Source organism: Haematobia irritans, chromosome 3 (genome assembly GCF_050003625.1).
Source record: "Haematobia irritans isolate KBUSLIRL chromosome 3, ASM5000362v1, whole genome shotgun sequence".
Classification (NCBI taxonomy): Eukaryota; Metazoa; Arthropoda; class Insecta; order Diptera; family Muscidae; genus Haematobia; species Haematobia irritans.
This window is the reverse complement of record NC_134399.1, coordinates 7,666,731-7,683,147: the sequence shown is the minus strand read 5'-3', so window position 1 is coordinate 7,683,147 and position 16,417 is coordinate 7,666,731. Positions and strand designations below refer to the sequence as shown.

The 16,417-nt window shown below is 33.0% G+C and overlaps 1 protein-coding gene across 3 annotated transcripts; it reads left to right on the top strand.

The window, feature by feature from the left end:
* The first annotated feature begins 103 nt into the window (after positions 1 to 103).
* LOC142228495 (zinc finger FYVE domain-containing protein 1-like) lies at positions 104 to 15,466 on the top strand. Of its 3 annotated transcripts, none has more exons than XM_075298931.1 (7): positions 104 to 545; positions 12,924 to 13,340; positions 13,406 to 13,607; positions 13,687 to 14,441; positions 14,512 to 14,704; positions 14,824 to 14,937; positions 14,999 to 15,466. In XM_075298931.1, exons 1-7 carry the CDS (start codon positions 474 to 476, stop codon positions 15,394 to 15,396), a joined length of 2,151 nt encoding a protein of 716 aa, XP_075155046.1. In that variant the 5' UTR covers positions 104 to 473; the 3' UTR covers positions 15,397 to 15,466. The 3 variants fall into 3 exon arrangements, with proteins under 3 accessions (XP_075155046.1, XP_075155044.1, XP_075155045.1); XM_075298929.1 differs by having other exon boundaries at positions 14,767 to 14,937; XM_075298930.1 differs by lacking the exon at positions 104 to 545 and adding an exon at positions 7,854 to 8,236 and having other exon boundaries at positions 14,767 to 14,937.
* Positions 15,467 to 16,417: the final 951 nt, after the last annotated feature.

The following is a 16,417-nucleotide window of genomic DNA, read 5'->3' as shown; positions in this document are numbered from 1 at the left end:
TTGCGATTATTTTTAGGTTGATAATCGATTTCGATTTTTTTAGATTTTCATGCCAATATTCGAATAATCGATTAATCGATTTTCGATTTATAGATCCCTATTACGAATTACTTGCAGGAATCAAATGACAAATGATTTACTCGTGAAGAACTAATAAAAAACCGAATCGATTGTGTTATAATGTGAATAAATTACTTTATATCAACCAGAATAAAACAATTTTAAGTTTTGTGAGATAATAAAAGCGTTTATTTTCGAGATTATGTGTGTGGGTGAAAGATCGAGAAAAGAAAAGCAAGACCTGTAAAGACCACAAAAAAAAATCCCCCCGCTAAGAAACGTAATTCCAAAGTGGCCCTCTAGTGAAGGAGGCGGTGGTCGACAAGTTGTTCGGCAATACTACCATAAAAATAAACTAGAACAAAACATTGTCTGTTCCTTTGTTTTTGTTGAAAAAAAAAAACAGTACAAATATGATCAAAATCGATAAAAATCCATCTGCTGAATCGGCCATTATGAAGCCCTGCGATTTGACCTTCTACAAGGTAAGCAGGATTAATTGCCCATGCATTCGTCACTAGGGCATAACTATGCATACCAGTTCCACCAGTTTGATATATTTATTTTTAACTATACGCCAGCCAAATGTTGCTGAGAATACGTGATTTTTTCATTGTTATTGCAAAATATTCGCATACTAATAGTTTTATTATTGCGTTTTACCCTTTCGGTTTGACGGTAGCATTTATTTACATTACAGATGCAAACACACTACAGCGCACGGGCACCCTTTCGCACGCATTTCTATGAGTAAATTTGTTTTGGAAACCTGATAAGCACAACCGCGCCCATTAAGTTTCCATTTTTTTCTTACAATTCAGGTGATGGCTTCATGTTTTGATTTGCTCTGTTATCAGTTAAGAATGCTGTTGGAAGGCACGACTTAATGCAGAGACATTGAAAAGCCAGTGTTTGCTGATAAGATCGTTTAGTACATAAAGACGATACAATTCAAAGCGTAGATCTGTGAAGAGAATTCTGTGTTTACAAATGTGAAGTTAATAAATCGAATTTTCTTAAAAAAAAAAGAAAAGAGAGAAGAAATTAAGAACAAAAGTTATATTTGTGAGAATGTTACCTCTTCCTTGAATAAAATTCTATTACGATTAGGTTTTCTTATATCAAAATCGTTACAAAGGCATCGGGCTTTTCCAATAGTTCTCTAAAGTGATTGACCCCCGAAGTGTGCCTAGGCATCCAGCAAAAACCCCTAAATCAAGGTCGTGTGTCAAGAAAACGGTGAATATATTGTTCCCCACTTTAGTGAACTTCCACCCGCTGTCTTGTTGCTTAGAGAAATTTACGCGATAACATAAACCCATCATATGGCTCTGTAGCCAACTTCCCAGGTGTGACCTAACTTCCTAGCAAAAGCATTTGGGAAGGTCAGTCATGATTGGAGATAAGGAGTTAATTATGTATGTTAACGAAACGACGAATAAATCGATACCCGAGAAAGTGATTTTACAGGACATCATAAATCCAGCAGCCGTTCGGTTAATATCTGCCTATCCAACTTGCCAGGCGTGACCTAACATCCTATCAAAAGAATGTGGGAAGGTCAGTCATGATTGGAGATAAGGAGTTAATTATGTCAAGTTTAGGTTAGGAATTGTGGCAGCCCGATATATCAGGCTCACTTAGATTATTTAGTCCATTGTGATACCACAGTGGTGAACTTCTCTCTTATGACTGAGTGCTGCCCGATTCTATGTTAAACTCAATGACAATGATTGGAGATAAGAAGTTAATTATGAATGTCAACAAAACGGCGAATACATCGATCCCTGCATTAGTGAATTTACAGGACATCATAAACACAGCAGCCGTTCGATTAATATCTGCCTACCCAACTTCCCAGGCGTGACCTAACTTCCTAGCAAAAGAAAGTGGGAAGGTCAGCCATGATTGGAGATAAGGAGTTAATTATGTCAAGTTTAGGTTAGGAATTGTGGCAGCCCGATAGATTAGATTATTTAGTCCACTGTGATACCACAGTGGTGAACTTCTCTCTTATGACTGAGTGCTGCCCGATTCTATGTTAAACTCAATGACAAGGGACCTCCTTTTTACAGCCGAGTCCGAACGGTGTTCCACATTGCAGTGAAACCACTTAGAGATGCTTTGAAACACTCAGAAATGTCACCAACATCGCTGAAAAACTTTTTGGTGTTTGGTCAAAACTGGGTTTGAACCCACGACACTGTGTATACAAGGCGGGCATGCTACCATTGCACCGCCATGGTCCGATAATTATGTCAGGAAAACGGCTAATACATCGATCCCCTCTTTAGTCAATTTATATGACATCATGCACCCAACTACCATTCGGTTTATATCTACCTGCCCAACTTCCCAGGGGTGACATAATTTCCTAGCAAAAACATGTGGAAAGGTCAGTCATGACTGGAGATATAGAGTTAAAGTTGCGAAAAGAGAAACTATGAGCTACACAGCAGAAAAGTAGTGAAAATGTTCTTTTTGGATCCGGAAGTGGTGCAAAATTGGCACAGAAGCGATAAATTTAACATGGGCTAGTCATAGGACGGATGTCCACCATTTCAGTAGCCGTTGCACTGAGTTTGCATCACTTCTTAAGGTATGATGCGAATTCAGTGTTTTGGATGTGAATTAAGAAGATATGTGATATTTTGACAAATAAATCAATTCTAAATTTTTTATGATTTTTAATGCATTCTAACGCCTTTTTTGAGAATAGTCATCCTAAAAGACGAAATCTCACGCATTGCATGCTTTTAAACATTTCCATCCAAGTTTTGACAAAATTTGATACAAATATACTTGTCGTCATATACATTTTTGCACTTTTGAGTTTTGGTGGAAAACCCGAATATAGTACCCACCTTTTGAGAGTTAGGTTAGGTTAGGTTAGGTGGCAGCCTGATGTATCAGGCTCACTTAGACTATTCAGTCCATTGTGATACCACATTGGTTAACTTCTCTCTTATCACTGAGTGCTGCCCGATTCCATGTTAAGCTCAATGACAAGGGACCTCCTTTTTATAGCCGAGTCCGAACGGCGTTCCACATTGCAGTGAAACCACTTAGAGAAGTCCGAACGGCGTTCCACATTGCAGTGAAACCACTTAGAGAAGCTTTGAAACCCTCAGAAATGTCACCAGCATTACTGAGGTGGGATAATCCACCGCTGAAAAACTTTTTGGTGTTCGGTCGAAGCAGGAATCGAACCCACGACCTTGTGTATGCAAGGCGGGCATGCTAACCATTGCACCACGGTGGCTCCCTTTTGAGAGATAATTTTTGTTGCTTTGTTCACGGGAAAAAACAATAATTTGCCCTTTTTTATTGCGAATCTTTGTTTCTTTGCTATTTTTTTTTTAATTCTAAAAGAAAATTCTATTATTGGTGGTTTTTCGGAGAATAAATGTATTCTATACATGCCGGCCAAGGTTCCAATCGGACCAAAATTGGTCCAAAAAATTATTAATTTTTAAATTTGGTCCGATGGTCGGACCAAATGGAATTTGGTTGATTTTGGTCCATTTTCGTCAAATCGGCATTTTTTTCAAAATTTTCTATTGAAATTTTGACAAAATTTCTGTAGAAAAATGACAAAAATGTTGTCATTAGAAATAAAATTTTAACAATAATTTCTATAGAAATAAAATTTTGCCAATATTTTGTACAGAAATAATAAAAGTTTATATAGATACAAAATTATGCAAACATTTTGTACAGGAAGACAATTTTTTACAAAATTTAAATAGAAATAAAATTTTGCAATAACTAAAATTCCAATACAAAATTCCCTAAAGAAATAAAAATTTGGCAAATTTTCTATAGAAATAAAATATAGATAAAATTCCCTAAAGAAATGAGATTTTGACAAAATTTTCTACAGATATAAAATTGTGTTAAAATTTTCTATAGAAATAAACTTTCGACGACATTTTCTATAGAAATAAAACTTTGACAAAATTTTCTACAGAAATAAAATTTTAACAAAATTTTCTATAGAAATTAAATTTTGACAAAATTTTCTACAGAAATAAAATTTTAACAAAATATTCTATAGAAATACATTTTGACAGAATTTTCTATAGAAATAAAATTTTGACAAAAAATTTTCTATCGAAGAAAAATTTTGGAAAATTTTTAACTTGAAATTTTTTTTTATTTATTTAAGCGAATACATATATGATACTTAACTTATACTACAACTAGTCTCTATTATGAAGAAGTGACTAACCAGTAGTTTATTTATTAGGTTAGGTTAGGTGGCAGCCCGGTGTATCAGGCTCACTTAGACTATTCAGTCCATTGTGATACCACATTGGTGAACTTCTCTCTTATCACTGAGTGCTGCCCGATTCCATGTTAAGCTCAATGATAAGGGACCTCCTTTTTATAGCCGAGTCCGAACGGCGTTCGCGAGCGAGTTAGTAAATCATGTGGTTTGAAACGGCGTAATCTTCCAGGTTGATTGGAATTTTGAAGCAAAATTACAGGCTTCACGATTTGTATGGTTCTGTAGGCGGATAAAATGTTTTTCTGCATTTCTAGAGATTTCCTCTTTGATCGTAGTCATTTTTAAGTCTTGGTGGAGGTCACTATTTCGGACATACCATGGAGCGTTTACTGTACTTCTTATCACTTTGTTTTGAAACCTTTGTGTTTTCTCGATAGAACTTTTTGCCGCACATCCCATAATTGTATGCCATATAACCACAATTGAATTGAATTGAATTTTATTGAATTTTCAAGTTTCACATACAACAAGATATTAATAATCTTATAACCACATTGGTTTTAATGCTTGCTTATATATTAATCCCCAAATTCATAATAGTTAACGTAAACTTTAAACCTACTATTGCCATACAAATTCCTTCGATAAACTGTGAGTAAATTATTATGAATATGGGCATAAGAGTTTATTATCTGTGGACAGGACTGAATTTTTTTCCGATTAACCAGCTTAGTTTGCGGTATTTAATATTTAGTTCTTCGCACTTTTTATCAATATGAATTTTCCAATTTAATTTAGAATCCAGTGTAAAACCAAGATATTTTGCTGAGTTTGAAAAAGGCACTTCTTCATTGCCTATATTTAGGGGGTTTGTATCATGAGGCAATTTTCGCAAAGTCAATATGAACAGATTTGTCCATTGGAGAACCTTGTTTAAAAATGCCTGGGGGCTATGTACGGATACCTCTGTATTTTAAACCCTCCATCATAGGATGGGGATATATTAACTTTGTCATTCCGTTTGTAACACATCGAAATATTGCTCTAAGACCCCATAAAGTATATATATTCTGGGTCGTGGTGAAATTCTGAGTCGATCTAATCATGTCCGTCCGTCCGTCTGTTGAAATCACGCTAACTTCCGAACAAAACAAGCTATCGACTTGAAACTTGGCACAAGTAGTTGTTATCGATGTAGGTCGGATGGTATTGAAAATGGGCCATATCGGTCAACTTTTACGTAGCCCCCATATAAAGGGACCCTCAGATTTGGCTTGTGGGGCCTCTAACAGAAGCATATTTCATCCGATCCGGCTGAAATTTATATATGATGTTGGTATATGGTCTCTAACAACCATGCAAAAATTGGTCGACATCGGTCCATAATTATAGCACCCATATAAACCGATCCCCAGATTTGGCTTGCGGAGCCTAAAAGAGAAGCAAATTTCATCCGATCCGGCTGAAATTTGGTACATGGTGTTGGTATATGGTCTCTAACAACCGTGCAAAAATTGGTTCACATCGGTCCATAATTATATATAGCCCCCATATAAACCGATCCCCAGATTTGGCTTGCCGAGCCTCAAAGAGAAGAAAATTTCATCCGATCCGGCTGAAATTTGGTACATGATGTTGGTATATGGTCTCTAACAAAGTGTGTGAAAATAAATTATAATGGATCTCGTTATAAAACTACAAAATAAGCGCCCCCTATATGTCAAAGTTGGAACTAAAGTTACATTATAATGGATTTATGGTCAAAAAATAATTGTAACAAAATGCACAAAACGCGCAAATTAGTTAAAATAATATATCAGATTGTATAATATAGGTCGAACTCCATCCAAAAAGGCGTACCAATACTCCATAACAATCAGTGGTGTGGAGATATGGCCACTTTTCTACAGTGGGTCACAGACTGCAAACAAACAAGTGTGGGTTGACAAAACCAACTGAGAATGGAAGTAGAAATCGGGATCTACCAAACAACACAAGCCTTGTGTTCCGGACTCGCAGGGGAACCGAGATATTGGCAACTTTGTGTTATGGGCCACTTATCCTGGAAAGAAATTTCAAAATTTCTTCCAAATGGAAATATGTGGGCTCACCAAACCAACGTGGAATGAAAGTAGAAACCGAGATCTACTCAAGCACATAACTCATGTGTTCCAGACCCGCTGGGGAGCCGAGATATTGGCCACTCATCCTGGAAAGAAATTTCCAAATTTCTTCCAAATGGAAATATGTGGGCTCACCAAACCAACGTGGAATGGAAGTAGAAACCGAGATCTACTCAAGCACATAACTCATGTGTTCCAGACCCGCTGGGGAGCCGAGATATTGGCCATTTTGTGTTATGGGCCACTCATCCTGGAAAGAAATTTCCAAATTTCTTCCAAATGGAAATATGTGGGCTGACCATACCAACGTGAAATGAAAGTAGAAACCGAGATCTACTCAAGCACATAACTCATGTGTTCCAGAATCGCTGGGGAGCCGAGATATTGGCCACTTTGTGTTATGGGCCACTCATCCTGGAAAGAAATTTCCAAATTTCCAAACTTTTAAATGATATTAATTTAATTTGGAAAAATGGTCCGCTGGTACGAATTTTGGTCCAATTTTGGAAAAATGTTGATCCAAAATAAAAATTCATTGCTGATGCCGGAATTTCTGTGGCTCTACACCAAATTTTACCGATTCTGCATATTTACCATCTTCCAAATTCGACTCGTGTAGAATTTTTTAATAAAATCCATGGTGGAGCTTACACAAAATTCAGTTTACTATTCGAACCTTATATTTATCTAATGGTGGCTTTTCCGGTACGACAATATTTTCTTTTTGGTCCGATAATTTTTCTTTTGTGCGAATGATTGATCTAAGATTTCATTTCGAAAACTTTTTTTTTTGATATATTCTAGCTTGCATCTCTGATAAAAACAATTGCAAAAAGAAAACCTGTTACAACAAATAATAAATAGTTTATTGACCTCTTATACGACAATCTGTAATACCGAGAGCCTAGGCAATTTGTTTTTATCTCTCCACATTAAAAGGCTGTGCATTCATTTTAAACAAAGGTGCTAGTCCATTCTATAGAAAATTGTGACGTTACAACGACGGAAGTAGAATAAAAACGGCGTCGTATGTGCAAATATTACCATATATTATATATATTCGAAGTGATTTTCAAAAAAAAAATACTATGGCGTATTGTGGGTTAAACTGTTAGTTTGTCCACATATTCGTAATACTCTAGAATACTTTCTGTAATAGAAAGTTTATTCTCTTTAATTCCTAGGAATTTTAATGACTTTAAAAGTCCTTCTCCTTAATAGCCCAAAATCTATTACCTTCCGCTTGTGACAGTTTTAGCTCAGGGAAAGGGTAAAGAATGTAACCTTATACCCCCCCAGCCGTTCCATGTAAAACTTTCTTTGTTTGCTGTTATCGGCATACGATTTTAATTTTATTTATTTTTTTGTTTTGACTCATCTTCATATGTTTTGTTATTGTACTCTTTTTAGAAATTGATTATAATAACAAAACAGATGATAGCCAACGAAGAAGCAATGACGACAAACAAGCAATTCCACCATCCAATCAAAAATAACACTAACCACAGAAAATACTCGGTGAGCGGCGGAATTATGAATGTTTTTAACACAACGTTCACAGTAGTCTTTGCTTCAAGTCATTGAGAAGTTCGCTGCGCATTTTTATAAACAAAGAAGAAATTGAAAAAAATAACTGCACAGAAAAAGCACCAAGAAATATTGTGAAATATCATTTTAAAAAATATATCAAAAATAATAAAAATTTTAAAACCTGTCCATTACATTTGCCTCATATGAGCGGGTTCGTTTATAATATCCAAAACGGGAGACCGCATTTAGTACAAAAATCAACCAGATGGCGTTTATGCAGCCCATATCTGAGGTGAGAGAAAATATGCATATATCAGTGCCATGATATTGTCGCTCTTTCATCAACTACATATAAACCTGGAAGTGTAGTGTGAACACAAAACAAACCCATAAACTGCTAATGACGTCTCTAGATCTCCTACCGAATTCTAAAGGGTTTAGTGCAATGCAATTTTTTTTTAATATTTTTACAATTAAAAATATGGTTTTTTTATGATATCCATTATTTGCGATAAGAATACAAAGGGATAAAGTAAAGCATTGAATTGAATGGGTGATTTACTTATAGACTGTAACTAGGTGTGTAAATGGTACAATGGCCGAGTTAATAACAGCAACCCCAAACAAGTAAATAAATAATTAACAAGTATGATAGATGCTAATCTCACCCGGCCCGAAGCTCGTATGATCGGATAAATTAAATTGAAAATTTGTATAATTTCAGTTTGTTGACCGAAAACGATATTAAATTTAATTGACAATATTGGCTAGTCATGAATTTGTTGGGCGTCTTAGGCCCATCATATTGCTAGACGGTGCAGAATTATGTGGGCCATATAAAAAATTAATAAAAAAAGAGGGTCCTAATGAATTAGCTGGCAAATATCCTCTCCAGCGCCAAGAGGCATATAACAAAATAAAATAGGTCTATATAAAATCATAAAATAGGTCTATATAGGGAGCCACCGTGGTGCAATGGTTAGCATGCCCGCCTTGCATACACAAGGTCGTGGTTTCGATTCCTGCTTCGACCGAACACCATAAAGTTTTTCAGCGGTGGATTATCCCACCTCAGTAATGCTGGTGACATTTCTGAGGGTTTCAAACCTTCTCTAAGTGGTTTCACTGCAATATGGAACGCCGTCCGGACTCGGCTATAAAAAGGAGGTCCCTTGTCACTGAGCTTAACATGGAATCGGGCAGCACTCAGTGATAAGAGAGAAGTTCACCAATGTGGTATCACAATGGACTGAATAGTCTAAGTGAGCCTGATACATCGGGCTGCCACCTAACCTAACCTAACCTAGGTGACCAAACCTCTGAAAAAGACCGTCATATTACAAATTTAATAAAAATCTTAATCTAACTTATTAAGAAGTGAAATCGGGAGATGATTTTTATATGCAAGGGTATATGAAATAATACCGAGATATAAATTTCCTTAAAATCGTATAAAATGGGCCCCAAAACAATCAAATTAGAAAATTGGTTTTAGTGGGAACCATATCAATATATGTCACAGGACAGAAAGATGGACATCGTTAGATTCTTCTGGAGATCGGTCACAAATTAGAATGTAGAAGATCGTTTCGTATGGAGTTTACATAAAAGAAAAAAGCTACGATTTAGTCATATTGGATTTATAAACAAATTGACCAATATCCTCCACTGCACACTAAAAACGATGAGCTTGCAATGTGTGTTATACATGAGCAATGTAGATCAATTACAAAAGAACGACAGACAGATATTGAACAGAACAGCTTAACAAGTAAAAAAGACAATCGGTTCAATATCAAATCATTTCCAAAGACAATTTTCTCAAAATTTTATTTCTATAGAAAATTTTGTCAAAATTCTATTTCTATAGAAAATTTTGTCAAAAATTTAATTTCTATAGAAAATTGTATTTCTATAGAAAATTTTGTCAAAATTTTATTTCATTCATTTCATTTCATTTTATTTATTTTTATTTTTTATTTTTTTCTATAGAAAATTTTGTCAAAATTTTATTTCTATAGAAAATGTTGTCAAAATTTTATTTCTATAGAAAATTTTGTCAAAATTTTATTTCTATAGAAAATTTTGTCAAAAGTTTTTTTCTATAGAAAATTTTGTCAAAATTTTATTTCTATAGAAAATTTTGTCAAAATTTTATTTCTATAGAAAATGTTGTCAAAATTTTATTTCCATAGAAATTTTCTTGAAAATTGTATTTCTCTAGAAAATTTTGTCAACATTTTATTTCTCTAGAAAATTTTGTCAAAATTTTATTTCTATAGAAAATTTTGTCAAAATTTTATTTCTATAGAAAATTTTGTCAAAATTTTATTTCTATAGAAAATTTTGTCAAAATTTTATTTCTATAGAAAATTTTGCCAAAATTTTATTTCTATAGAAAATTTTGTCAAAATTTTATTTCTATAGAAAATTTTGTCAACATTTTATTTCTATAGAAAATTTTGTCAAAATTTTATTTCTATAGAAAATTTTGTCAAAATTTTATTTCTATAGAAAATTTTGTCAAAATTTTATTTCTATAGAAAATTTTGTCAAAATTTTATTTCTATAGAAAATTTTGTCAAAATTTTATTTCTATAGAAAATTTTGTCAAAATTTTATTTCTATAGAAAATTTTGTCAAAATTTTATTTCTATAGAAAATTTTGTCAAAATTTTATTTCTTTTGAAAATTTTCTCAAAATTTTATTTCTATAGAAAATTTTGTCAAAATTTTGTTTCTATAGAAAAGTTTCTCAAAATTTTATTTCTATAGAAAATTTTCTCAAAATTTTATGTCTATAGAAAATTTTGTCAAAATTTTATTTCTATAGAAAATTTTGTCAAAATTTTATTTCTATAGAAAGTTTTGTCAAAATTTTATTTCTTTTGAAAATTTTCTCAAAATTTTATTTCTATTCGTTTTGTTTTGTTATTATTGGTTTTGCTTTTTAAGCATTGTTGTTTTTTGATTTCAGCTTAAAACCAACCCAAAGTGAACTACACTTGAACCTTCCGAAAAAAGGTTTGATACCGCCTAAACAACTTTGAGTGAATTATCCGAATTTATTCTGATAATTGGTTGATAGTTTTGCTGCAAGTAGAGGATTCTGATGAGAAATGTGGTAATTCCGAAACAGCTGTACATCCAACCATCTTTCAGTCTATAGGGCTTTGCCCAAATAAATTTGACAAGCATACTTTTCCTCTGTTGGTTAAGCTACACTTGTAGTCAATGCATGGTTTTAAGCTGAGATCAGAAACAATAATAATGATTGAAGAGGAACCAACAATGACAAACAAAACGAAATTTTATTTCTATAGAAAATGTTCTCAAAATTTTATTTCTCTAGAAAATTTTGTCAAAATTTTGTTTCTATAGAAAATTTTCCCAACATTTTATTTCTATAGAAAATTTTGTCAAAATTTTATTTCTATAGAAAATTTTGTCAAAATTTTATTTCTATAGAAAATTTTGTCAAAATTTTATTTCTATAGAAAATTTTGTCCAAATTTTATTTCTATAGAAAATTTTGTCAAAATTTTATTTCTATAGAAAATTTTGTCAAAATTTTATTTCTATATAAAATTTTGTAAAAATGTTATTTCTATAGAATATTTTGTCAAAATATTATTTCCATAGAAAATTTTGTCAAAATTTTATTTCTATAGAAAATTTTCTCAAAATTTTATTTCTATAGAAAATTTTCTCAAAATTTTATTTTTATAGAAGATTTTTTCAAAATTTTATTTCTATAGAAAATGTTGTCAAAATTTTGTTTCTATAGAAAATTTTGTCAAAATTTTGTTTCTATAGAAAAGTTTCTCAAAATTTTATTTCTATAGAAAATTTTCTCAAAATTTTATGTCTATAGAAAATTTTCTCAAAATTTTATTTCTATAGAAAATTTTCTCAAAATTTTATTTCTATAGAAAATTTTGTCAACATTGATAACTTGTTTGTAATATAGTTTATTGGCCCGTTGGGCTTATTATATTACTGTGTGAAATAAATGAAATGAAACATTATATTTCTATGGAAAATTTTGTCAACATTTTATTGCTGTAGAAAATTTTGTCAAAATTTTCTATAGAAATAAAATGTTTACAAAATTTTATTTCTAAAATATGATTCATTGATTTTGAACCGAAATGACGATCTAATGCTGATCAGACCACTAAAGGGAAGAAACCCAGTACCTTCAGAAAATATATATATTGAAAATTTTAGACACAGCTATTTTTTTATTACTAATTACGTCCACAATAGACAATGACTTTAGCTTTAGTCAATATTATTCAATAGATTCCCACGTCACATCACAGATTATTCAGATTTTGGAATTATCGCTCGTTTTTATTTTAAACGTAAGCAATAAATCCCATTCATTTTTACAATTGCTTAAGAGTCCTATGAATTACGCAGGGGAAAAATATAGTATTTGCAAGATTCTAATCTAAATTAGACATAGACATTTACAAAATTGGAAGACATCAGATTTGTTTGTTAAAAAAAATCGACATTAAACAATTGAGAGTGTATGGCACATTTGTTATATGTACATGAATGATATACAAGAAATCGTTTTGCCCAATTCTAAAAAAATATTTAAAAATCGTTTATTTCAAATTTTATGTATAATTATCAATAATTGCCACTGTATTTTGCCACTTGTATTTTGCAAAAAGCTTATAGACGGACGGACAATCAGAGCTAATGTAGAATATGGTACCAAAATGTTTTGCTATTAATTTGTCGCGTTCAAAAGCTACCATTAAATATTTCAGCAGTAAACGAATGCTTACTGTCCATAAAAAATCCATAAAATCTATGATCTTTTTCTAAATTTTGTTTATTTCTTATATCAACCATTGATACTTTAAATGGTGAACATCATATCGCCGATTATAAGTTTTTGTGCAGATCCGTTTTTTTTGGAAATTGTTTATTAATCTTTCCTTGTGTTAATTTAATTTTAGGAGGAAGCTCTGCGACCCGATGTTGTCTCTGATGCCGATTTCAAATCCATTCCATTCACTTCCACCGATTATGCAGTTTTGGATCACTCAACAGATCGCTCATTTCTTCTCATGGACGGCAATGAGCATCTGCATATAAATACACCGGAATTGTTTTGTAAAAAGCTTAAATGTTCAGATACTGCCAAAATTAAAGTGGTCTCGATTTTCGGTAATACCGGAGATGGCAAATCACATACCATGAATCATACCTTCTTCAAAGGTGAAGAGGTATTTAAAACATCACCAGAGCAAAATTCATGTACCCTAGGAGTATATGCAGCTATGCAAAATGAAGTGGGAGTTTTGTGTTTGGACACTGAGGGTCTTCTCTCCACCTCACCGAAAAGTAATCGACGCATGCGCATGTTACTTAAGGTAAAATACAATCAATTTATATATGTCATAGAGTATTTGTACTATAAAAGTAATACAAATTTCAGATTCTAGCCATATCGGATATTGTGATCTATCGCACACGTTCGGAAAGATTACATAGTGATATGTATGATTTTCTAGGCACTGCCTCAAAGGCATTTTGTTTACATTTCACACAAGCTTTACAGTCAATTCACGGGTCAGCCAATTTAGGGCCAGCTGTAATAATATTTCATGAAACCCGACATACCAAGCCCTTGGAGAATTGTGAGTTTTGTGAAAAATTTTGTTTGTCGACCATTTTGTTATTCAAAAATTGTGATTTTTCTTCGTTTTTTTTTTTTAGCTGTTGAAGAAAGTGCTGGAGATAAATTGAGAGATAATTTTTCACGCTTAAATTATGATATAGATGCTTTTAGTTCATTACGTTATGTTGGCATACAAACGGCAACAAATGGTACAACCGATTATAATAAACTGATTGCAGCATTACGTGTAGATTTGGATAATACCACAGTTCGTTCACCCAGACAGCCGAGTGTTATTTACAAAGCTATGCGAGCTTTAAATAAGAAATTCTCCTGTGAAATTGTGGAGAAATCTATAAATCCCTTCCCCGAGCAGTATTTTACTTGTCCCATATTATGTGTTTCGTGCAATCGGCGTTGTCAACATTCTATGGGTCATGAGGGCCAGGATCATGTGAATTCAAATCCCTGCCTACTTCAACACCAGTATGATAATAAAGTAGAACTATGCAAATCGTGTTACAAGAATGGCCGTGAAGTTATAGTCACACGCACCGATGGATGGACCCATAGTGTTATAAATTGTCCCCATTGTGGAGAAATTGCCAAGGCCTTTAAATATTGGGGCACAGCCCAGGATTGTGATGCAATTCAGACACAAGCTGTACATGTTTGGAAAGATGGCAATATTTTAACAAAGGGTCCCACCCATTCGGGTCAAATGGTTTTGGATCGGGTGGGCTATGTTTGTGAAGCTTTCACCAGTTTCTCTTCGCAGCCAACGGGAGTGCTTAAAGAATGGTGTGCCGATAAAGTTGCTCCTAAATACTGGAAACCCAATCATGAGATCATAGTATGTTTTTTTTTCAAGTCCCTCCCTAAAAGCAAATTAAAAATAAATTGTAATTATTTTCTTATTTTAGAATTGTTTTTCTTGTAAGAAAAATTTCGAAAAGACTGGCCTAAGAAAACATCATTGTCGTGGTTGTGGTGAAGGTTTCTGTGATTTTTGTTCGAAACATAGAATGCCTGTACCAGGACGTAAATGGTTCGAGCATGTACGAGTTTGCAGTGATTGTCATCAAAAGCTTTTGAAGCAACCAGATGCAATACCAGGTATGTTTTTCCATTATTGTTTAGCGTTATTTGAAAGCCTAATAACCAATATGTATGTTTAGGCCATGAAGATCAAATTATTGATAACTCTACTAACTCTCAAAATCATACATACACAGGACCTAATAATATGAATGGCCCCGAAGAAACAGATGTTACGGTTAGAAAATGTGGAGAAACAATTTATAATACAATCAGCAATGTGGCCTCAGTGGCTTTGGAGTGTACCAAGGGTAGGTTTTTTTTTTCAAAATTGTTAGCAAATTTCCTCAATAATTGTTTGGTCCCTTATAGACATAATCAAAGATTCTGCCAGACCTGATTATTGGGTACCCGATTCGAAAGCTTTACAATGTCATCTATGCGAAATGCAATTTGGTACAGCCGAGGAATTAGCATATGCTGCAAAATTACTTGATGCTGCTAAAAGTCCACAAAGACCATTTAAAGGTGGCGATTGTAAGCGTCACCATTGTAGGCGATGTGGCCAAGGTGTTTGTTCGGAATGTTCAAAAACTCGAAGGCCAGTACCTGAACGTGGATGGATGGAAGATGTTCGAGTGTGTGATGCTTGTGTTAATGATGATATAGCAATACCTTCTGCAAATGCCGCCACCGCCACCACACCCAACAGTGATATTCCATCCAAACCAATGAATTTCATGGATGATCCCAAGGCCAAAGTTGAATAAGTTTGCCCTTATATTTTACACCCAACCCAACTACTAACCAGCGGCTGCTTTGGTTTTAAAGACGTGTCATGGGGCAGTGTTTGTAGCCCCTGGAGAAAACATCCATTGTTTCTTGTTTCTGTTCTCTGTGAATTCAACGTCTTCTTGTGATAAAAACAAATTCTTGATTATATGTTAAAAAAATATTATAGTACATAAACAAACACTTGTAAAGAAGGTTAGTAAAAACAAAAAACTCTGTTACAAATAATAATTTTACTCAAACGAAAAAAAACATCTTCAATTACAAAAATAATTTAAAAAGTGAAAGGTGAGGTTTGGAAGTAACATTGAAATTATATATTTGGCTTCTAAAGTATATTCGTTCAATGTCCCATATTATTTGGAATGCAAAAACTAGAATCAAAATTCAACAATTCTGCAAAAGGCTTGAATTCAAGTAAATGTTGTCTACCGGCTTTGACTACGTTGAAAAAAATGCATAAAATCCTAAAACTCTCAGCTATTGGAGACATGAGGGCAATGTACAATCCAAAGCGTAATAAATCAACTACAAACTATGAATGGCATGTAAGTATACAAACAAATAAGACTTATTTGAATCATTTAACTCCCCAGCAAAAACAGCGTCGCCACTGAATTTGCATCACTTCTTAAGGTGTGATGCGAATTCGGTATTTTGGATATGAATTAAGAAAATATGTTTTATTTTGACAAATAAATAAATTTTAAATTTTTTTATGATTTTTAATGCATTCTAACACTTGTCTGGAACGTTTCACATCAAAACTTTTCAAAAACTCGCATGTTTTCTAGAATGGATTTAACATTTATTCCGGCAAAATTTAAATAACTTGTATCATTTCATTAACTCTAAATCTCTTTTTTAACCTATTTGAAACAAAAATAAATAAATTAAAATAAATTTCCCATTAAAGTATGAAAAAAGCGAGTTATAAAAAATTAACTCATATTAACTTCCTGTGCAGTTAAAATAAAAACATCATTGGGAGAACATTTT